This window comes from Mobula birostris, chromosome 2, assembly GCF_030028105.1.
Source record: "Mobula birostris isolate sMobBir1 chromosome 2, sMobBir1.hap1, whole genome shotgun sequence".
Lineage (NCBI taxonomy): Eukaryota > Metazoa > Chordata > Chondrichthyes > Myliobatiformes > Myliobatidae > Mobula > Mobula birostris.
In genome coordinates, this window is record NC_092371.1 from 183033733 (window position 1) to 183058031 (window position 24299).

The following is a 24299-nucleotide window of genomic DNA, read 5'->3' on the forward strand; positions in this document are numbered from 1 at the left end:
CACAGCCTCTAGCACTCCAGTAGAGTGCACTGACCCCAACGCCCCTCTCCTGGGTGGCTGCAAGCAGGTGACACGGTGGCTTCAGGCCTAGTCCTTTCTACAACTGAGATCTCTCAGCTCCCCCGCTATTCGCCAATAAACCAGTAATTCAGGTGTGCAGCATTCCATCTTAACAATATCCAGCAGGGTCTGGCAATCACAAGAAAATCAACAAAGACAAGGACTCACTGTTAGAAAACACACATCCTTTGCGTACCCTCTCTGACACAGGCAACAGCACGACTCGCACCAAGTCTAGCATCTTCAGTTTCTTAGCTGACAAGCAACTTGCTGATGGGGTAGAACTGCAGTACTTTAAGTTCTTAATATTCACAACATCTTGCAATCATTAAAAATACATCACCTTTGGTTTGTCCCATAGAAGCCACTGCATCTAAGTGTGCCGCCAGCTTACTGGAAACATTGAAAACTGCTCACAATTCTCCACGTGTGATCTGATGAAAGTCTTATAAATGTTTCTCCATTACATCCTTGCTTTTCTATATTGATCACCACAAAATGAATGCTAATATTGCAGTTGCCTTCCTTGTTACAGACTATCTGAAAGTTGTTTGTAGCAGTTACTACAGCTTGTTGCCTCAAAGTTCAATTCTGGCGTGGAATGCATGAGGTTTCCCTGGGTGATCCAGTTTTCTCTTCAGTCTGAAGGCCTACCAGGCTGGTTCATCGGTCACTGTAAATTGTCCCATGATTAGGTTAGGGTTAAATTGGGGTTGTCAGGGGTTGGTGGAGCAGTATGGCTTGAAGAGGAGTAAGGGGTGGGGAAGAGGGCCTACTCTGCACTGTATCTCTAAATAAAATAAATATTCTTACACTCTTCCCATGTACTCTGGTTTCCTCCCACAGTCCAAAGACATACTGGTTAAGCAGATTAATTGATCAATTAAATTGTCCAGTGATTAGGCCACAGTAAAATCGGTGGGTTGCTGTGTGGCATGGGTGGTTCAGTGGGCCAGGAGGTCCTGTTCCACATTTAATTAACCTTTGGGGAATCCTGCACTAGGGCTAATAAGTCCCTTTGCTTCTCTTGATTTCTGAATTCACTCCCCTCCCCCCCCATTTACAAAGTCATCTATGCCTTTATTCCTTCTACCAAAGTTTATGACCATACACTTCCCTACACTGTATCCCACCTGCCACTTCTTTGCCATTCTTCTAATCTGTAGAAACCCTTCAGCAGATTGTGCTGAACTGTACACACCAGCTATCTAGCAAAAAAGCACAACAGCATCTCTTCCGCCTCAGACAACTGAAGACGTTCAGCATGAGTTCCCAAATCCTCAAGACCTTCTACAGGGGCACCATTGAGAGCATCCTGACTGGCTGTATTACCACCAGGTATGGGAACTGCACCAACCTGATCGCTGGGCACTGCAGAGAGAGATACAGACAGCCCAGTGAATCTGTGGATGTGAACCTCCCTTCACTGAGGAAATTTACAGCAGCAGGTGCATAAAGCAGGCCTGGAAGATCATCGAGGACACCCGTCACCACAACCATGAGCTGTTTCATCTGATCCCATCTGGCAAATGGTACCGCAGCATTAAAACCAGGACCAATAGGCTATGGGACAGCTTGTTTCAACAAGACGTTAGCCATAAATTCACATGTCTCTATATTGTGATGGAGTCATAATGCAAAAATTTTTACTCCATGTTGTGTGACAGATATAAGATTTAAATAAATTTAATTCAATTGACCCATCTCTTTATCACCCTCAAACCTGGCTACAAATCCATCAAGTTTGTCTAGATTATTAACATATGCGGTGAAAAGTAGTGGGAACTACACAGACCTCGTGGAATGTCACTAATCACCAACAGCTAAGCAGAAAGGCCTCCTTTATTTTCACTATTTGCCTCCCTTCAATCAGCCAATCTTCTGTCCATGCTATTAACTTTCCAGTGTTGTGATGGGCTCTTACTTAGTCTCATGTGCACCCTTACCTTGTTAAAGGCCTTCTAAATATCCATGTAAACAACATCCACTTCATCTACCTTTGGGAAGATTTTCCTTCATCTACCGTTATTTCCTCAATGAAAACCAAGGAAACCATGTTGACTTTGGCCTATTTTATCATGTGTCTCTAAGTACCCCAAAACCACACTTTTAATAATGGATCACAACACTGAAGTTAGGTTAACTGGACTACAACTTCCTTTATTCTGCCTCCCTCTCTTCTTAAAGAGTGGAGTGGCATTTGCAACTTTTCATTCTTCCAGAACCATTCCACAATCTAATGATTCTTGAAAGATCATTAATTATGCCTCTTCAGCTACCTTTCAGAACCATGGGGTCCATGAGATTTAAGTGACCTATCTAGCTTCAGAGCTTTCAGCTTCCCAAGCACATTCTCAAACAATTCACTCACTTCTTCCCCCTGAACCTCTCAAATTTCTGGCACGTTGCTAGTGTCTTCCACAGTGAAAACTGACAAAAGTACTTCAGTTTGATCGCATTTTCATTATTCCCCATTCAATGGTCTAATGTCCACTCTTGCCTCTTTTACTTTTTGTACATCTGAAATGCTTCTTGTATCCTCTTATATTATTGTCTAGCTTAGCTTCATGTTTCATCTTTTGTCTCCTTATGGCATTTTAGATGCCCTTGTTTCATTTTTAAAAGCTTTCCGGTCCTCTAGCTTCCCACTAATTTTTGTTATATCATATGTCTTCTCTTTTGCAACTATGTTGTCTTTGACTTCCCTTGACAGACACAGTTGCCTCATCCTCACTTTAGAGAGCTTCTTCTTTGAGATAAACCAATTTTGTGTCTTCATAATTACCCCTAGAAGCTCTACCTGCTGCTCTAATACCATCTCTGCTAGCGTCCCCTCAAATCAACTTTGGCCAGCTCCTCTTTCACGCCTCTGTAGTTACCTTTACTCAACTGTAAGACCAGCATATCTGATTTTAGCTGCTTTTTCTCAAACAGCAGGATAAATTCTATTATATAATGCTCTCTGTCTATGGATCCCTCGACCTTAAACACTCTAATCAAATCTGCTTTATTACACAACACACAATTCAGAACTGTCTTTTCCCTAGTCAGCTCAATCACAAGCTGTTTTAAAACAAGCCATCGTGTATGTATTCTACAAATTCCTTATCTTAGGATTCAGCACTAGATCAATCTTCCCAATTTACCTGCATATTGAAAACGTGCCATGACCGTGATAACACTGCCCTTTTTAAACACCTTTTCTATCTCCTGTTATAACTTGTATTCCACATTCTGCTACTGTTTGGAGGCCTGGATATAATGCCCAGCAGTATCTTTTAAACCTTTCAGTCTCTCAACTCTCCCTACATCTTCTGATCCTATTTCACTTATTTCCAAGGATTTGATTGCATATTTCTTTTGCCAACAAAGCCACCCCACCCGCACTGCCCATTTGCCATTCTATCAATACAATCTATATCCCTGGGTGATAAGCTTACAACTGTGATCACCTTCTAACTGTGACTCAGTAACGTTCAGAACATCATACCTGCCAATTTCTAACTTACATCATATACTGTGTGCCTTCAATTATCACTTTTTCACCTTCCTTTTCAATTCTGTCTCCATTTGGCCTGAAGTTAAATTCTCATCCCTTTCTCAACTGTGTCTTTTCTTTATTCTGGAGACCTCCATAAACTCCCTTACACTCTCCTGCTAGATCCATACTTTCCCAAGTTGTTGAACCCCACAACCCAACTATTTAATTTAAATCCATATCCACAACCTCAGTTATGCAATTCACTCAAGCCCTGATCCCAGTATGGTTCAGGTATGGCTCATCGTTTTGGAACAGCTCCCTCCTTCCCCAATACAGGTGCCAATGTCTCATGAATTCAAACCCACTTATACCACACGTTGCTCACCAATTAACCACATGGCTCAATAACAATCCAGAAACAACTACCGTTTTGATTTTGTATTTTAATTTAATCCCTAGCTGCTCAAATTTCCTCAGCAGAACCCTTTTCCTTATGTGCCCTACATTGTTGATACCCGATGTACGACGACAACTGAACCTTTCTCCTTCCACTCCTAATTCCTCGGCAAGTCAGATGATGAGATGTCCCGAACATGGGCACCAGGCTGACAACACAGCCTTGGGGGCTCTCAATTCTTATGACCAAGAATTATGCTTATTCCTCTGACTGTACTATCCACAATTACAACATTTATCCTCTCTTCCCCTGTTGGATGTGTTCCTAACTAAAGTAACATAGTTCAGTTACTCATCCTTCCTATAACCTCCACAATTGCCTCATCTCACAGGCAGCAATAATCTCAGCCCTGCTGGGCAAGCTCAAGAGCTGAAGCTCCTCCAGCCTATTTGCCTCACTGAGCTCAGTCTCAGCCTTGTCGCTGGCCACAGACCAAATTTCAAGTAGTTATTCCAGTGAGTGTGACTGCCTTCTGAAACAATGTATCCAGGTAAAACTTCCCCTCCCCTGATGCACAGCACTTGAAGCTCAGATTCCAAGTCATCAATTTTGAACCCGAGTTTCTTGAGGCAACCAACACTTATTCGAGATGTGGTCATGAGAAACTTCAATAGGGTTCATCAGTTACCACATCATGCAGCTGCAACACAATACCCGATCCTACATCCCTATTTTGTTTAATTAGTTGTGAATCATGCATCTTTTTAGTAAACTACTATGTAAAAAAAAACTTACAGGCTACTCAGCTGTGCCTTCTTGCCAAAGACTCAAGACTCCTACACTGGCTCACTCACACAACGGCAGATGCAAAATGCCTCCATGACCCTGGCTTCTACCTCTTATCATTTATCTCCTAAGCCAACGTCTCAGTTCCCCAATCTAACCATCTCCACTAGCAATACGTTTGCTCCGCTTAAACTTCACTTCTTTTTATCAGGACAAGAGAAACTTACGTATAATGGGACTTTCTCTTTTGAATGTTTCCTGCTGTCACACAGATCTCACTCTTGACATAGAAGCTGTCTGATGGACTATGTGTTTCCATAAGTTTAAACCTTGGACAATAGTTATGCTTAAAACAACTGCAGATTTTTTTAAAATCTTCTTTTCTCCCTTCTGTATGTGGCATCTGGTAATGAACATGTTCCTTATTCAGCTTCCCTAAATTACAAAACTGACTGCACTTGAAATATTTAAAATGTATTGGAAAGCTGTCATTATGGAAGAGCATTTCAGAATTACAAGTACTTTTTTTCTGTCCTGTAAAACAAAAGCATCATTTACTCTTAATGAGAAAACCACAGAGAAACAAAATAAAAACAGAAAGGTCCAATGAAGCATCTTTGATCTGAAACTATGCTTCTCTTCGCTCAGATGCAGCCTAACTTGCTGAGTAGTTTCAACATTTTTCTGTTTTTATTTTAGTATGTCTTGCATCTGGAGTTCATAGTTTTCAAATCATGGTGGGAACTGTGTTTCAAATTAAAGTGCACCTTGCTCTCAAATAAATCCCAGCATATTATTTAAAACATAGAACAATACAGCTCAGGAACAGGCCTTTCAGCCAATAATGCTGTGCAGTACCAATTAAATTCGTAATCAAATGGCCAACTATACTAATCCCTTCCCTATAAAATGCCCATGTCCTTACACTTCCCTCATTAATCTGCATTTCTGGTTTGCGCATCTCATTTGAAATTACACTCTCCCACTTTAAATGCATGCCTTTTGGTAATAGACATTTCAACCCAGGGAAAAAAAAAGATACTGTATATTCTATCTATGCCTCTCAGTCACAAAAACCTGTATCAGATCTCCCATCAGCTTCCACTACTCCAGAGAAAACAGCCCAGGTTTGTCCAATCTCTCATTATAGAACATGCCCTCTAAATCAGGCAGCATCCTGGTAAACCTCTTCTGAAATCCCTCCAAAGCGTCAACATCTTTCCTATAATGGGGTGGCCAGAACTGTACTCCAGATGCAGTCTAACTAGAGTTTTATAAAGCTGTGACATAACTACCTGACTTTTGAACTCAGTGCTTTAAAGGCAAGCATGCCATAAGTCTTCTTAACCACCCCATCAACTACTGTAGTCACCTTCAGGGAGCTAAGAACTTGGCCCTGAGATTCTTCTGCTCATTAACACACTTGCTCTTAGCAGTATACTGTCTCATCACATTTGACCTACCAAGGTGTAACACTTCACATTTGGCTGGATTAAACTCTGTCTGCCATTCCCCCCACCCCCCCCCCATATCTGTAACTGATCTATATCCTGCTGTATTCCTTGCCAGTCTTTTACACAATACACAACAAATCTTGGTATCATATGCAAACTTTACTAACCCACCTTTCTATACATACATCCAGGTCATTTATATACATCACAAACAGCAAAGGTCCCAGTACAGATCGATGCAGAACACTTAGTCATAGACGTCCATCTAGAATAAGTCCCTTCAACCACTACCTTGTCTTCATAAAGGCAAGCCAATTTTGAATCCAAACAGCCAATTCACCATGGACCATGCACCTTAATTTTCAGGATGAAACTTCCATGAGGGCCATTGTTAAACACCTTACTAAAATCCATGTAGACAACATTCATAGCTCTATCTTCAACAATCACCCTTGTCACCTTGTCAGAATTCTCAATCAAGTTAGTAAGACATGATTTGCCCCGCATGAAAGCATGCTGGCTCTCCCTAATAGGCTATGGTTTTCCAAATGTTCATATATTCTATCATTAGTAACGCTCTCCAGTAACTTCCAGAGAATGAAATGGTTCCCCAGTAGTTTCCAGGATTATCCCTTGTCCCCTTCTTGAATAATGGAACATTAGCTACCCGCATGTCCGACGAGACCTCATCTGTGACTAGAAAGGACATGAAAATATTGGTCAAGACCCAGCAATCTCTTCTCTCGCCTCTCAGTAACCTGGGGGATACCCCATCAGGCCCTGGGGACTTATCCACCTAATGGGTCTTTAAGAGACCCAACACTTCTTTACCTTGAAATGCCTGAACATATTACTCTTAACACCAATCTCCTTATACCCCACATCCTTCTCCTTGGTAAATACGTGTGTAGAGTATTCTTCAAGGGGCTCACCCACATACTCTGCATCTATGCACATGTTGCCCACTCCCCTTCATCCTCTCTCCATAGTTTTTCTCTTGGTCTTGGTGTATTCATTGAATGCCTTAGGAGTCCTAATTGCTGGACTTTTTATGGCCCTTCCTAATTCCTTTCTTGAGTTTTTTCTGACTTCTTATAATCCTTAAGGGCTCTGTTTGATTCCAGCTTCTTAAGTTGAATACATTTTTCCCTTTTCTTGATTAAATTTATCACTTCTCTCAGCAACCAAACAAGGTCCTCTTACCTTGCCATCCTTGTCCTTCTTTCTGAATGGAACATACCCATCATCTACTCTGCGCAATTGCTCTTTAAGCACCACCCACATGTCAGATGTGGGCTTGCCAAAAAAACAGCTGTTCCCAATTAACTCTTCCTGGCTCCTTCTCAATGCTCTTGTAATGTGCCCTGCTCCAATTGAATGCTCTCCCCACAACATCCATACTTATCCTTACCGATAGCCATCTTAAGGAATTGTGGTCACTGTTCCCTAACTGCTCACCTACAAAAAGGCCAGTCACCTAGCCAGGCTCATTACTCAATGCCGGGTCGAGTACAGCCCATCTTGTTTGACCAGGGACAGACTGATGCAAGAAACCCTCTTGCATTCACCTAACAAATTCTGCCTCATCTAAACCTCTTGCACTAAGAAGGTCCTAACTTATATTAAGAAAGCTGAAGTACCCCGAGACAACAAACCTATTGTTTTACACCTTTCCTTAATCCGTGTGCAGATCTGTTCCTCAATGTCCTGATGACTATTGGGCGATGAGAGGTCTGTGGTACAATCCCAGAGGATTGCTCCTTTCCTATTTTGAGTCCTTCCCATAAAACTCAGCCCTCCATTATGTTCTCACAGAGTGCAGCTGTGATATTGTTTCTGATTAGCAGTGCAACTCCCTCCTACACATTTAACCTCCCTCTCTACCTTTTCTAAAACAATTAAAATCCTGGCACATTAAGCACACAGTCCAGTCCCTCTCTCAACCAAGTCTCTGAAATGGCCACAACATCACAACTCTATATACTGATCTGTGCTCTGTTTATCACCTTTATCCACAGAACTCCTAGGATTAATATTCACACACTTCAAACTATCCTTTACATTGTTTCGCTTTGGCCTGCTTTACTGGCCCTGATATCTACTTTCCTCCCCATCTCTCCACTTTCTGATCTGGTTCTCTGGTTGCATCCCCCTGCCAAACTAGTCTAAATCTTCTGAAGTAGCACTGGTGAACCTCCCGGCCAGGATATTAGTTCCTCCCCAGTTCAGGTACAAACCATTCCTCTTGTACAGGTCACTCTGCTCCAGTCCAGGTTCCAATGATCAAAGAACCTGAAACTCTACCCCTTACACTAGTTCCTCAGCCACTATTCACCTGTATAATCATCGTATTCCTGCTCTGACTAGCACACTATAAAACTAGCAGGCCAAAGTGCACCATGACCTTTGACTGCTCATACACCACCCCTCCCCCGAGAATATTCTGCGGCCACTCAGACATTCTGGACCCTGGCAACACACCACCCTGGTGTCTCTTTCTTGGCCACAGAACCCTCTGTCCATCCCCCTAACTATCGAGTCTCCTATCACTATCAATCTGCCCGAATTTACCCATCCCTGCTGAATCTCAGAGCCAGCCACAGTGCCACCAGCCTTGTTGCTGCTGCTGTGCCCTGATAGGTTATCTGGCTCCTCCCAGCAGTGTCCAAAGGGGTATACATGTTGCTAAGGGGAATGCTCACTGGTGAACCCTGCACTGACTGGTTACACCCCTTACTTCTCCTCGTGCTCACCCATCTATCTGAAGCTTGCATTCTGAGTATGACCACCTCAGTAAAAGTCTCATAAGGGTTTCAGCCTTCTGAATGGTCCTTGGTACGTCCAGCACCAGACCAGGAGCTCCAGTTCCTTGACCAGGTCCGTCAGAAGCTGAAATTGGGTACACTTCCTGCTGATGTATTCAGAGAGACTACTAGTTTGCAATGCAGTCCCATATTTTACAGGATGCTCTTGCCTGCTGCTCACCTGTGCCTCCCCCTTTCAAGCCAAAGCCTCAGTTCTCCATTCCAACAATGGCCACTCGGCATAAACCTTGCTTCTTTTTACTGGGTCAAACTGACCCCCAACAAGACTTGTGGTTTTTAACTGGCTCCTGCTCTCTCACTTGCTACTTCAAAGTATGGCTCACTCCCAATGAGACTTGTTTCAACCCAAGCAAGGCTGCAGGACCGGATGGTGTCAGTACCAGGGTGCTCAAAGCCTGTGCCCCTCAGCTATGTGGAGTATTTCGCCATGTCTTCAACCTGAGCCTGAGGCTCCGGAGGGTTCCTGTGCTGTGGAAGACGTCCTGCCTCGTCCCTGTGCCAAAGGCACCGCGCCCCAGCGGCCTCAATGACTACAGACCGGTGGCATTAACCTCCCACATCATGAAGACCCTGGACAGACTTGTTCTGGAGCTGCTCCGGCCTATGGTCAGGTCACACTTAGATCCCCTCCAGTTCACCTACCAGCCCCCTTTCCCCCGGGATCAATAAAGTATGTCTATCTATTTTAAATGGCTCCCACTCTGCTCAGTTCCCACACTCTCACTCACAACTTCAAAGTATGACTCACTCCCAATGATTTCTAGTACTTTCTTGCTGACGACAGCCTTCTCCATGAAAATACTGCTGTGAGCTGCTGGTGTTTTCTTATACATCATTCTGGTGAAGGGGCTCCCAACCTTTTTCATGCCATGGACCCCTACCATTAACCGAGGGGTCCATAGGCCCCAGGATGGCAAACCCTGCTCTAGTGGAAGTAACAAAAAATATGCAAAGCAGTCACTCCCCGAATTCTGCAGGGAGCGCTCAGGTCATCTCTCTGGCTTCGCTTCATTCCCGTTATCCTTTTTAACCTATGATCTCCTTGATTTAATCAACTTTAAGTACACCAGAAGACTTACTTTATCTCTCTGACTTACTGATTAATTGATTTCCTTTTGTCAACTGCAACTTTTGAGCTTAAAGAAATGAGTACGAGATCTAAAACCAAAGATGGGAAAGACGCTGATGGGAACGGAGGAAAGAAGAAAGGTGACTCTAAACAAACGGAATTAACTTACGAAGTTATGGTGAAGTGTTTGGAGGAAATGTTTGAGCAGCATCAGATAAAATTATCTGAAAGTTTAACTGCTCAATTTGAACAACATCGTCAAAGCCTCAATGAAGATTTAAAATCAATCACGGATTCTTTGAAATCCCTGAATTCTGATGTTCAAAAACACGATGCAAAAATTTCTGAGCTGGATACTAAATCTCAGAAGACGGATACAAAAGTTGAGATCTTAGAGAAGAATCTAGCTTCGACTACTAAACAGTTCCAACAACTTAAATCCAAAGTTATTGATCTTGAGAATCGATCGAGAAGACAAAATTTACGTTTAATTGGCTTACCCTAGGATGTTGAGGTTGGAGATCCCGCAATATTCTTTGCTCAACTTTTAAAGGATTCGTTCGGTTCAGTTCTTCCCAACGATCCTCCATCATTCGACCGCGCCCATCATATACCGTGGATAAAGTCGGCAGCGGCTGTTTCCAAACCCAGACCAGTTATTCTTCGTTTCCATTATGTTAATGTTAAAGAATAACTTCTCCAGACTGCTCATCGACAAGGGATGATCAAGTATCGTCAGCATTCCTTCAGGATAGTTCAAGACTACAGTCCTGAAGTGATGAAGAAACGACTGACTTTTAAACCTTTAACGTCAGAATGCTATCAAAAAATCCTCAAACCGGCACTATTGTATCCTGCACGTCTCAGAATCTCTCTTCCTGATGGAAACCGTCGTGTCTTCCACTCTACAACTGCCGCTCGAAGCTTTTTGGATGATAATTTCCCATCTGATACAGACACCCTCTCTTAATCTGTGTCGGGTGCTTCCAGCACCAATTTTTTTTCTCTCTGGTGTTTTTCTTCAAAATAAACCTTCTACTACTGTGCGATGAAGGTTTTTTATAAGTCTAAGATTTTTGTTCTTTGTTTGTTACTATAGTGATTATTCTATAACTTATATAGAATATTTATCTCCTGTGAATAACATCATTTTCCCTTAGTTAACCTTTTGTTTTAACCTTTCCTTTTTCGTTATTACTAATGATCTGATCCGACGGTCATTTATAGTTATATGTTTCCTATTTTTGGTTTTCGCATAATTAAAATGGCAACTTGTCTTTCTTTTTGTATAATCTCCTTTGTTTTTTTTTTGGGACGCCATGCTCTTATGCTTCTTCTTCCCATAACCCATTTTTCTTCTTTTGGAAGCGATTTTTTATTTACTCGCTTATAATTAACTAATTATATTTACTGATACTGTTTTTTTTATTTCATATATTTTAGTAATTTTTACTATGTAGACTAATTTACTATACTGTTTATTTTTCACATATATTAGTCTTCGGGAGGTCACTTATTTAACATATATTTTTGGAGTTGCTCCCTGCAGAAATGGGGTTAAAGTTAGTATTAGCGCTTTCTTCAGCCTTCTCTGGCTTAGTTCGGGGTTCTACTTGGGGTTGGGGGAGGGGGTAGTCTTTTTCTTTTCTAATGTTTTCTATTGGGCTGATTCAGAACTACAAAGATGTCCGCAGTGTCGAGATTTCCGGTTCCTCTCTAATCATGTATTCCTCTTCTGATTTCATGAGCTCACATTATGGTTAACCCCTTACTTACCAAAGGGTTAATTTTCAGTTATGGCTCATACTATTAATTTTGTCTCTTGGAATACAAATGGTTTAAACCATCCAATAAAACGGAAAAAGATTTTCAAAGTGTTCCAAAGACTGAATGCTCATATTATTTTTGCACAAGAGACTCATGTAAGGAAAGAGGACAATCAACGCTTCTTTAAGTTTTGGAAAAAACAACAATACCATTCAAATGCTCAAGCCAAAATTAAAGGCGTTTCAATTTTTATTGATCCCTCAATTACATTTATTCATCAAGACATTATTTCAGATCCTAATGGCAGATTTCTGTTAATTACTGGGGTACTTTTTAATAAAAAGGTCGCTATGGTTAATGTTTACGCTCCGAATGTGGATTATCCTGAATTCTTTAAACACTTACTCACTTCCTTTCCTAATTTAAATGAGTATATGTTGATAATGGGCAGTGATTTTAATTTATGTTTGAATCCCATGTTGGACAGATCCATAGGTAGTCCGGCTTTACCGAATAAGTCGGCTACTATTATTAACTCTTTTATGTTGGATTCTGGGATTTCAGAAATTTGGAGATTTCTACATCCAAATGATAAGGAATTCTTTTTTTCACATGTACATTGTTCTTTTTCCTGAATTGATTATTTCCTGATTGACTCTCGTTTGATTCCATATGTAGTTGATTGTAATTATGACATTATTGCTATTTCAGATCATGCTCCAATGAAACTTTCCATCAAGTTAATGGATACCTTTTGTACTAGCAGACAATGGCGATTTAGCCCTATTTTGCATCAAGATCATGACTTTGTCAAATTTATAAAGGAGCAGATTGATTTCTTCTTTTCAACTAATACTACGGAAGAAGTTTCCAACGGAACTGTTTGGGACGCCTTTAAAGCTTATATCCGTGGTCAGATTATTTCCTATTCGGCTGGTTTGAAAAGACGTATTAACAATGAAATACTTCTGTTGGTTGATAAAATTAAAGAAGTCGATAAAAAATATGCTATTTCTCCCAGTAAGGAGCTGTACAAACACAGAGTTGAACTCCAATTGGAACATAGCTTATTATTAACATCCTCGATCGAAAATCACTTAATGAGAACTAGAAGTGATTTTTATATTCATAGCGATAAATCGGGTAAATTACTGGCTAACCAATTGAAATTTGATTCGGTTAAACATTAAATTACTAAGATTCGCAAACAGGATGATACTTTCACAGTTGATCATGTTGGGATAAACCAAACTTTTCAAGAATTTTATACCTCTTTATATCACTCTGATTTTCCTCATGATTCTAATTTCATGCATGATTTTTTAAGTAAATTGAGTTTTCCGAAACTATCACCTGAAGATTGCCTATCATTAGAAACTTCCATTTCAGAGGAAGAAATAATAACTGCAATCTCATCATTGAATTCCGGTAAAGCACCCAGTCCGGATGGGTTTACAGTGGAATTTTTAAATTTTTTTTCCTCCATTTTTTCTTCTAAGTTGTCTAGAATATTCAAGGAAGCAATCAGTTTAGGTAAATTACCACAATCGTTTTATGAAGCCTCTATTTCCTTAATTCTTAAAAAGAATAAAGATCCTACTGATTGTGCATCATACAGACCAATATCTCTTCTGAATGTAGACTAAAATTTTTTCAAAAATTCTAGCAACTAGACTGGAGAAGGTGTTACCTCAAATTATTTCCATGGATCAAACCGGATTTATTAAAAATCGCTATTCATCCTTTAATATTAGGAGGTTAATGAATATTGTTTACACCCCCTCATTTACTACCCCGGAATGTATTATCTCATTAGATGCTCAGAAAGCCTTTGACAGAGTTGAATGGCCTTATTTATTTAATGTTCTTGAGAAATTTAATTTTAATTTGACATTTATATCTTGGATTAAATTGTTATATTACTCCCCGGTAGCCTCGGTTTGTATAAATAATTATAGATCTCCTTTTTTGCGTCTTTTTCGTGGTACTAGGCAAGGTTGCCCTCTTAGTCCTTTACTATTTAATATTGCTCTTGAACCTTTAGCAATTGCTATTCGTGACTCGCCAAATATTGTTGGTATTACCCGTGGAAACGAAATACATAAATTATCATTATAGGCAGATGATTTGTTGTTATACATCTCTAACCCGGAGAAGTCAATTCCTGCTATCCTAGATCTGTTAGCTCAATTTAGTAACTTCTCTGGTTACAAACTGAATCTTAGTAAGAGTGAATTATTCCCTTTAAATAAGCATGTACCTATTTGTGGATCTTTACCATTTAAATTGGTTACTGATTCATTTATATATTTAGGGATAACAATTACGAAAAAATATAAAGATTTATTTAAAGCTAATTTTTTATCTTTAATTGATCAGATTAAACTTTTATTTACCAAATGGTCCCCAATCTCTTTGTCTTTGATTGGTCGGATTAATGTTATTAAGATGATCATTTTGCCCAAATTTTTGTATATATTCCAATCGGTTCCAATTTTTATCCCAAAATCTTTTTTTGATAATGTAGATTCAAAACTTTCCTCATATATTTGGCAGAATAAAAATCCTAGGTTAGGTAAAAGGTATCTACAGAAATCTAAAAAGGAGGGGGGGCTCGCCCTCCCGAATTTTAGATTCTATTATTGGGCAATTAATATTCGATATTTAAAATTTTGGTTACAAGATTTGGATGCATCTTTAAACCCTCATTGGGTAAATCTTGAATCTAATTCATTACAAGGGTTTTCCTTGGGTTCGGTTTTAGGAACTTCCTTTTACTTCTTTTAAATCATATAAACAAATGAACAACCCAATAGTTAAGCATACTTTACGTATATGGTTTCAATTCTGAAGATTTTTTGGGTTTAATCAATTTATTCTAGCAAGTCCCATTATATCAAATTTTCTTTTTCAACCTTCCACGATGGATCAAGCTTACTTTGATTGGAAAACCAAAGGTATAATATCTTTTCGCGATTTATTCTTGGATAACTGTTTTATGTCTTTTGATCAACTCTCTAATAAATATAACTTACCCAGATGTCACTTTTTTAGATATCTACAGATTAGAAACTTTTTAATTACTGTCTCTCCTAATTTTCCACACCCATATCCAATGGACACTTTGGAAAAAATCTTAGATTTAAATCTCTCTCAGAAAAGTGTAGTAGCAATTATATATAATATAATTATGAATCTATGTCCTGATGTTTCTAATAAAATGAAAGCTGACTGGGAAAGAGAACTTGAGATTAATATACCAACTGAAAAATGGGAAAAAAATCTTCAGTTGGTGAATTCATCCTCTGTATGTGCTAAGCATAGGTTGATACAGTTTAAAGTAGTGCACAGGGCTCATATGTCCAAAGGTAAACTATCTCGTTATTACTCTTATATTAATCCAATATGTGACAGATGTCATTCCAAGATAGCTTCTTTAACCCACATGTTTTGGTCATGTCCCTTGTTGGAGAAATATTGGAAAGATATTTTTGATATTATTTCAACCATCCTAAATATAGACTTACAACCTCATCCAATTACTGCTATCTTTGGACTACCAATGATAGACTTAAATAATTTAACCTCTTCATCACGAAGGATGATTGCATTTCTTACTTTAATAGCTAGAAGGTCCATTTTGTTGAATTGGAAAGAGATTAACCCTCCTACTGTATTTCATTGGTTTTCACAAACTATGGTGTGTTTGAATTTGGAGAAAATTAGAAGTGCAGTTTATGGCCCTTCCATTAAGTTTGAAAAAACTTAGAGGCCATTCATTCAGCATTTTCATTTGATGTAATTTGATCATTTCCAAACTTATTTTATCTCTCTATACTGTTGTTGGAGGGGAATGGAGTCGTCGACACTAAGGTTTTCTTCTTTTCCATTTTTAAGTTGTTAGTTTTGCCCAAGTCTTTTAGTTTAGTTGATTAATTTTGTTTTTCTTTGGGGATGGGGTTTGCTTTTTTTTGTTTTGTTTTTTTTTCTTTTTCATGTTTTTTTTCCAGTTTTTTTTTTGCTTTGTATTATCCGTGGTTAGTTCTACATGTTTGGGAGCTTTGTTAATTTACACTACTTGGTTTTGCAATTACTTTTTTTTAAGTGTAACAATATATCTCCTACTATTTGTATTATTGCTATGTTTTGTTTCTGTATTTTGAAATTAATAAAAAGATTGAAAAAGAAAGCAGTCACTCCCAGGGAAGAAAGGTAGACTGTTTTTAACTCTGCATTGGTTGCAAGTGTTGATGAAGTCTTCTGGACATCAGTCACATTTTAAAAACTTAGAATGTTAAAAATCGAAGAACAATTTTCTGACTTACAGACACAATACTAATGGTTTAAACTGTTCACCTTCTAGGGCAGATAAACTGACTGCATCATTAAAAACTACCACTTTCATGAAAGGGTAGTTAGCTAGCTGATCATACCTACTAACTTGAACAGGCAACAAACGTGCAAAGCCAGTGCAAAATTTAAAATGCTCGAGATACTGGGGACAATATTAAAAGGCACAGCAATATAAATGAACTACTAAGGTCCTCAACTAGAACCAATTCTGTTCTCTGCAGTTTTCTAGAAATTTTGCACATTAATGACATACATCACAAGGCATCATTGTATTTCAGGAGCTAACTTAAATTGTGTTGTCTGTAACCCACTCAGTTAAATTGACAATGTGCAATTTCCATTCCATGTGGGGAAAAATGATGAGTAGTATGTTATATATACACAAGAGGTTTCATGATTTCCAGTTATGCAATGTACAATTACAATGATTTTGTTTTTGTGATCTCTTCTGGAAACCACATGTATAAGGGTATCATACTTCCTAGAAAAGTATGACATTGACAATATTTTGTGTCACAAATTAAGTTCTCATTTATACAAAAGATCCTTTCAATGTAAAATAAAAATGGCATTTCTATTATCCTCACAGTTACAAGAGCTTAGGCACATAAATAATTTATTTTTCAAGTTTAGCTGTAAATTCCATTTGGTACTTGGTACCTACCTTGGTACTTCACCAAATTACACCAAAAAAAAAACTTATTACTGCATGTCTTCATTGATGACATTCCAAACCCAATATCTACATATGTAGTGTGCACTTCTATTATGACTATTTTCATGTCATAACATTTAACAATGCTTAAGAATTGTTTTCCAAAAGAATATTTTGCAGAAGTAATTTTGGAATTTGTATTTTTCCCAAAATGCAGTTTGTTTGAAGACAATTGTCCATCAAAAAAAAGACCACCTGCTTAAAAAGGGATATTCTGCAGCAGAGAGAAAAGCTGGGGTTCATTATTACAGATGACAGAAACAATTGCAGGGATACTGGCAATACATTCCAAATCAGCAGCTCAAGTACTACTGCAACTGAAGCAAGCAACTTGGACAGCAGTCATTATTTCTGTGGAAAACTAAGTCTATGCCAAACATCCAAGTGGAGCTCAGATACTGTGGAAACAGAAAGCCCTCATGACTACTTTTCATCCAAGTAATCCTATCATATAAAGCCAAAACAAGATGTCATTCCTGTTCAAGGTCATCAGTATGTTCTACAATATATTCATCAATATATTCAGAGGAATACCAGAGTTCAGCAAAACATTTTTTTCTAGAATTTCTTTACAACTTCTGCGTGAAAATCTCTCATTTGGTCACTGGCCATTTGAATCCTCCAGTTCAAAAGCTTTCACATATAGTGACTTCTGCGTGAATGCTTTGAGTCACCTCTCCAATCTCTTTCCACTCACCTTGCTGATTCCACTCAGTGTCCAAACAAATATATGCTATTTTTGCTCTCCATGAACGGGTGTTTTTTTTCCCCTCCAGTGACCCTGACCATATGCAAAAAGGAGCTTCAGTGGTCTTGGTGAAGGCAGAGGTCACTGAGAACAGATAAGTGTTACTGCAATAAATGCTGATATAATCAATGCAGTCTACTAGACTGATGGTGAATACCCTTAAATGGTTGGAATAGTATTCCAGGAAGAGAGGTTTAAGGTGGATGAAATTGGTCTGACCAGGTAATTGCTTCACTAGAGGGTTAAGTCACAATTAAAAGTTGGATGAGGCAGAATTTCTCCAGAGGATTTCACATTTTGAACAATTCTTCATCCAAAAGAAATTAGTCATAAGAATATTCCCACTTACAGCAGGGACCCCTCATGTCCTCCACCAACTTAAATAACTTCTAATTCCTCAGCCTCTGCTGCGAGATATTCACTATTGATGTCCAGTCTTTATACACCTCCATATTCCTTAAAGGATGGTCTAAATGCTCTTCGCTCCTGTGTACAACAAGGATCCCTTCCACCAACACTCCCATCTGAACTTGTTTTTACTTTAGACAACTTCTCTTTTGACTCTTCTCATGTTCTGTAAATCAAAGGTGTAGCCATGGCCACCTTCGTATCACCCCAGCTATGCCTATTTCTTTGTTGGTTACGTGGAACAGTCCCTGCTCCAAACCTACCCTAGTACCACTCCACAACTTTCTCCATTACACTAATGATTATATTGGTGCTGCTTCTTGACTCGTGCAGAAATGATCAAATTTATCACTTTCACCACCAACATCCATCCTGATCTCAAAATAACAAGACCAATTCTGACATCTCATTACTTTCATGATCTCACTGTCTCCATTAAGGAGGCAAACTCTCCACTGACATTTACAATAAACTCACCGTCTACCCTGCTAACACTGGAAAACAAAGACTTTGCTTTCTGAATATTTTGGGTGTATCATAAGGATTTTGGGCTGATCATGAAAATCACTATGAAACTTCCCTATTATGCACCATTTTTTTAAAAAAATCACCAATATTTGTTACTACAATTCATAATTCATCAATTAAAATGTTGCCCACAATGTAAGCCCAAAAGTTCTCTTTTCATCTTGTCCAGGCATGCCTGGCAACGCTTTGGCAGAGCAGATGCTGCACAGGACAGGTTTTAGAAAGAGTATAAATTCCCGTGAAGAATTTTGTTATTTGAGACAGATGTTTCCCAGAATAACTGGTGCCAAGATTAAAGGTGGCATTTTTGTTAGTCCACAAATCAAACAGATCACCAATGACAGGCAATTCAAAGAACTTCTAGTGGGACTGGAGAAAAATCACATGGAAGGCATTCACGGATGTTGCTGAAAGTTTTCTTGGCAAGTACAGAGCACCAATCTACGTACAACATGCTTCAAGAGCACAAAACCATGAAGTGCAACATATCGATAAAGATTCATTTTCTGCATTCCAATTTGAACTTCTTCCCTGCAAATCTTGGTGCTGTCAGTGATGAGCATGATGAAAGGTCTCACCAAAACATTGCAGTCATGGAGAAACTGTACCAGGGCAACTGAAATCCATCAATACTTGCTGATTATTGGTGGACACTTAAGCAAGAAACCTCAGACACCAGGTACAAATGAAAATCATCTTGCATAATTTTCAATAAAACCTTGTTTTTCCAAATTCCTACGTGATACTAGTCTGAAATTATATTTGTGTTTAGCTTCAAACGGTCTATCAAAAACAAAAAAAATTCTAAGAAAACAACAATTTCAAAAAAGTGTGTTGTCCAGTGTTACTAGATTATACCTCTTCCCATTGTGTCTCTTATTCTTTCTCCTGTTTTCTCTGTCTCAGCTGCCTCTGCACTCTGGATGAAGCTTTCTCTTTCAGGACATCCAAATTGTTCACTTTTCAGGAATCATGCCCTCCCTTCTGGTTGGAGGCCTACTCACATCTCATCTGTTTCTTGCATTTCTGCTCCCATCTTGCCTCCTCCCAGAGAGAACGGAGAAGAGCTCTCCTTATCCTTACCTTCCATCCTACGAGTGACTGCATCCATCATACTATCTTTCACTTCTGCCAGCTACAATTAAATCCACCACCAGCCGCATCTTCTCCTCCCCACCCCCTTTTTGCCTTCCACAGGGAAGGCTCCCTCCATCACTCCCTGGTCCACTCCTCCCTCCACACCCATTACCTCCGACACTTTTCCCTGCTCTTGCAGTAAATGTAACACCTCCTCTCTCATCACCGTCGAGGGAGTGAAAAAGTCCTTTCGGGTGTGGCAACATTTGCATGCATCACTTCCCACCTTGTCCACTGCATCTGGTGCTCCTAACATGGCTTCTCTACATCGTTGAGACTCAATGCACACTCAGCCACCATTTCACTAATATCCATGCTCAATCCACAATGACCATTCCTTATTCCCGGTTGGAGACCATTTCAACTTCCCTTGTCATTCCCACACTGATTTGTCCAACCTTCTCTACTGTCAGACCAATGCAAACTGGAGGACAATACATTATGTTCCACCTGGGCAGTCTACAACACAATGTTATGAATATTGATTTTTCCAATTTTAGGAAACACACTGTTTTTCCCCTCTCCCTGCCCCCTCCCCTTCTCCTTGTGATCTCCTAATTTTGTCCCCCTTCACACATCTTTGTCCATTTCGCCCACCTCCACCTGCCAACATCACACACGGAATCCAACCCCACCTCCTCTTCGGTTCCAACTATCGCTACCACTCCCTTTTCTTCTTATGGTTCCCATTCTAACCCCCGTAAACTTTTCAGAATCCTGCACTAATATTCCTGCTCATCTTCCTAGATTAACTATGAGGTAAAAACAAACAGACTGGGTCAAAATCCTCAGTTCAGACAAATGGGGCTATCTCATTGAAATATAAAAAATTCTTACAGTGCTCACTAATATAGCAGATGTTTCCCCTGGCTAGAGTGAGAGTGGAGAAATTTAAAGATTATTTGAGGGGTAATATTATTCCCCCCCAACCCCAAACAGGGTGGTGACTGTTCGGAATGAACAACCAGTGACACAGTCTCAAAAGAAGTGATATAAGAAAAAAATGATTTCACACAGATGATATTGAATCTTTGGAATTTTCCAGTCTTTCAGGACAGATCAGCTGTGTTTTGAATAATAAGGACATCACAGATATGGAAAATGGGATAGATGCAATATATCATCCCTGATCTTAATAAAATAGCGGAGCAAGTGTGACAGTTTATATACACTTATTCGATTTCCTGTCCCCTGATGCCATACTTTTTGTTATTATTCCTCTGCCTTGGAAAATTACTTGGCTGTTGTGGATTAGAAGAAAATCTCTTCATCATTTTCCAGGAACCACATGAAGGGGTGGATCAGCTGGTCTTTCTTGTTTGCCTCTTCATGTTTGCTTACACTAATTATATCTGCAGTTGTTACAGAGAGAAAAAAACGTCTCCCTTTCAGAGAATATTTCCACAAACCCCCTACATAATGTTGAAGTAAACCTCATTCATTACAAGTTGCACAGAATACTGCCAGATAACTACCCATTGAACCCCAGCACTACAGTACAGCATTTCATATCAATGGTTGAAAAGTTAAAACAAAATATCTTACAATAAAAGCGCAACAAAAAGACAGCAGATGGAAGGAAAGATGCAAACACTATCTGAAGCAACCCTGGGTCAAGGGACGAATCCCAACGAAGAATCATTTTGCCTGATGACTCACAGATTTTTCAAATACTCAATTTTTTTCTCAAGCCTTCTACTTAGTGAAAAAAAATAACATGGTCCACAAAACAGTGTCGTCAAACTCAGTTACATGCATATTAACCTTTTGCCCTCACCGGAATAAGAGCATCCATTTAAGTAAATTTATATTAAGTGAAACAGATTCTAGAGGCTCCAAGAGGGCAAGGGGTTAAGAGCAAAAGAGGTAGACCAAAAACAGTAACATTGAAGACAGATTTACGAGGCAGATTCTTGTTCACTCCGTTTAAAAATAGTTTTCATACTGGATGATTTTAAACTATTAGGAGTTCTAAAACCTCGCCCAGAAGCAGATTGGTACAAGCAATATGTAAACCACAGAGGGACTGTAGAGTCCAGCGACTGCAGTATTATGCAGCTCTAGTTTGCTGGAAATATTTCTTCCCGATTCAATAATTTTAACAGATTGTTAACGTCCTTCTAACGTAAGCCAGAAAGATGTGTTGGGGGGGGGGGGGGCGAGTCAGTCGGCCAACTCCAAAGTAAATTCCATTACGTACATCGCCATTGATTCATAATCAAAAGTGCCTGCAACTTTGTGCCATTTCAAACACCGTAATTTCAGCATTCTTGAGAAACAGCCACTTTTATTTTTTTTAAAACTGCCCTCGGTCCAGTTAACGATAGTTTCCAGAGCACGGACAGAACATTACATTTTACACCACATAGAAAGGTTGCTCAGTGGGTTACATCGGAGTCAACGGAGCTAAGTACCTAACTGCAGGGTAACTCCAGCAGGCAGCTTTTAATAAGTTTTAGACCTTTGTCATTTATAGCTCAAGTAGTTTTCTTTTCGTGGAGTGTGTTCTTGTTATCCGTTCTCCTGCTTTTAAAATTAGATTTTTAGGTTACATGATAAAATATATTTAAGATCCTCTCTGACATGCGGAAAATGCTGCGAGCGGTTACATTCAGCATCATTATGCTCATCGCGCTATATCAATTACCTTTTTCTGATAAATGCATGAAAAGACTTTTTCAACCACCATATTCCAATCCTTCAGCAAAAACACAGTTCAAAAAGCTTTAAGTTTCAAGTTTGGCACTATAAAACAAAACCTTTCAATGCAGAGAATTTCACAGGTGCAGAAAAATATTCAAATGTCTACATCCAAACAAATGCTTTTAAATTAAAACTTTTGTAAAACTCTCCATTCTGTCTGCTCTCTGTAATAACGCTGAACCAAGTTGTGGTTTTAGATAAGAACGAGTTCCATTGCTTCTAATCCCTCCGGCAAGGCAACAAAGCATTTTCTCTACCCTCTCCCTTAAAGAGTTGCAATCCCGCCGCTCCATACTCACAGGATTGTAGTTTGCGGGGAGACAGCAGGTATATTCTCCAGCATGAGATGCATGCACCTCACCGTCGTACGAAAGCAAAGGCAACGACTGGGGCAGGCAGTAACCCACGGCGGGAAAGCGACGAGAAAGAGCCATGCTATGGAGAGCAAAGATTGGGTTTTCCAGGGCATCGTCGCCGCTCTCACTCGCTCGTTCACACTTAATCCCCACCGCTTTTTGCAGTAAATCCCTACACTGGCAAGAAGCGGCGGAGAACACTCCACCTCACAAAAGAACCCACCCCCGCAGCTCAACCAAGCCCAGCATTGTGACGTTTACTGATTGACAGTGAGCGAGTCCAGCGCAGTCAATCAGTGGGAAGAACGTCTGGCCGCAAGGTTTGGTTGTTCTCTACGGTGGCAAGATGCTGATTTGTCCTTTAACACCAATGTTAGGGCGGTGCAGGGCAGTGCGGGCCAACGGAGCTCCCAGCGGAATAGGTGCCGTGCGCCCTGCTCGTCGCGGGCCACTTATTCCCTCGTCTGTTTTTAGGAGTGGGTGGTTGTGTTTCTTTCAAGCGTCCTGGTCTTTGGGCTGGAACGGTAGTGTTAGAGCCGTGTGTCCCTTTATCCTCTCCAATCATTGAAATCTGGCCACGTCTACGCTGAAGGATCAATCGCTGACGATTGCTAATGTCATTTCCAGTACACAAGTATAAAGAAGGGCTAAATAATTGTTACTCGGCTCCGATCCCACATATAAAATCACAATAAAATTAAAAATACAATAAAACACAATAAATATAAATACACAGGATGGATTATATGCATAGTTTGATTGTACATAAAGTTACGCGAGGTACAGGTGTGTCTACGTACGGTGACTGACAGGAATTGAGAAGTAGTGGTGGTGAGTTGGGTTAGTGGGTGGAGGTGTTGATCAGCCTTACTGCTTGGGGAAAGTAACTGGTTTTGAGTCTGGTGGTTCTGGCATGGATGCTACTTTGCATCTCACTTCCCTAATGGGACTGGCACAAACAGTCCATGAGCAACGCCGGTGGAATCCTTCATGATATTCCTGGCCTTTTTCTGGCACCTTTCTTTATATAATAGGCTGGTGCCGGTGATGCATTGGGCAGTTTTGACTACGCATTGAAGAGCCTTCCTGTCCACTTTCAAAGGTCCTGAATATTGATGTGCATAGTCCAGCTCTCTTCATTGTCCTCAGAAAGCAAAGGCACTGATGAGCTTTCTTGACTGTGTAGGATGTGTTTTGAGACCATGAGAGGTTGTGTGGGATGTGTACTCCCAGGAGTTTGAAACTGCTAGCAGTTACCACTGTTGTGCTGCTGATGTAAAGAGGGGTGTGAGTGGAAATACCCGCCGAAGGTTCCCAAATTTCATAGAGATGTTGACAGAAAGAAGGGGGGCAGAAATATGTTGTGCATATGGATGCAGAGAATGCATTTTAAATATACAATAAAAATTACATCATCTGCTATCCGATAGTTGGGCATCTGGTTCACCAGGTAAGGATTGTTGTGCTGTCTTCCCACTCAACAGACCTCAGATTCTCACACTCCCTTTCCAC

General features: G+C 39.9%; 1 protein-coding gene across 2 annotated transcripts in view; it reads right to left on the reverse strand.

Moving 5' to 3' along the window:
• LOC140193948 (peroxidasin homolog) overlaps window positions 1–23000 on the reverse strand; it is a 291164-nt gene extending 268164 nt beyond the window's left edge. For both annotated transcript variants that reach the window (XM_072251154.1, XM_072251153.1), the window contains exon 1: window positions 22731–23000. In XM_072251154.1, coding sequence (XP_072107255.1) covers window positions 22731–22900 — 170 coding nt within the window. In that variant the 5' untranslated portion in view covers window positions 22901–23000. The remainder of the gene's footprint in view (window positions 1–22730) is intronic.
• Window positions 23001–24299: the final 1299 nt, after the last annotated feature.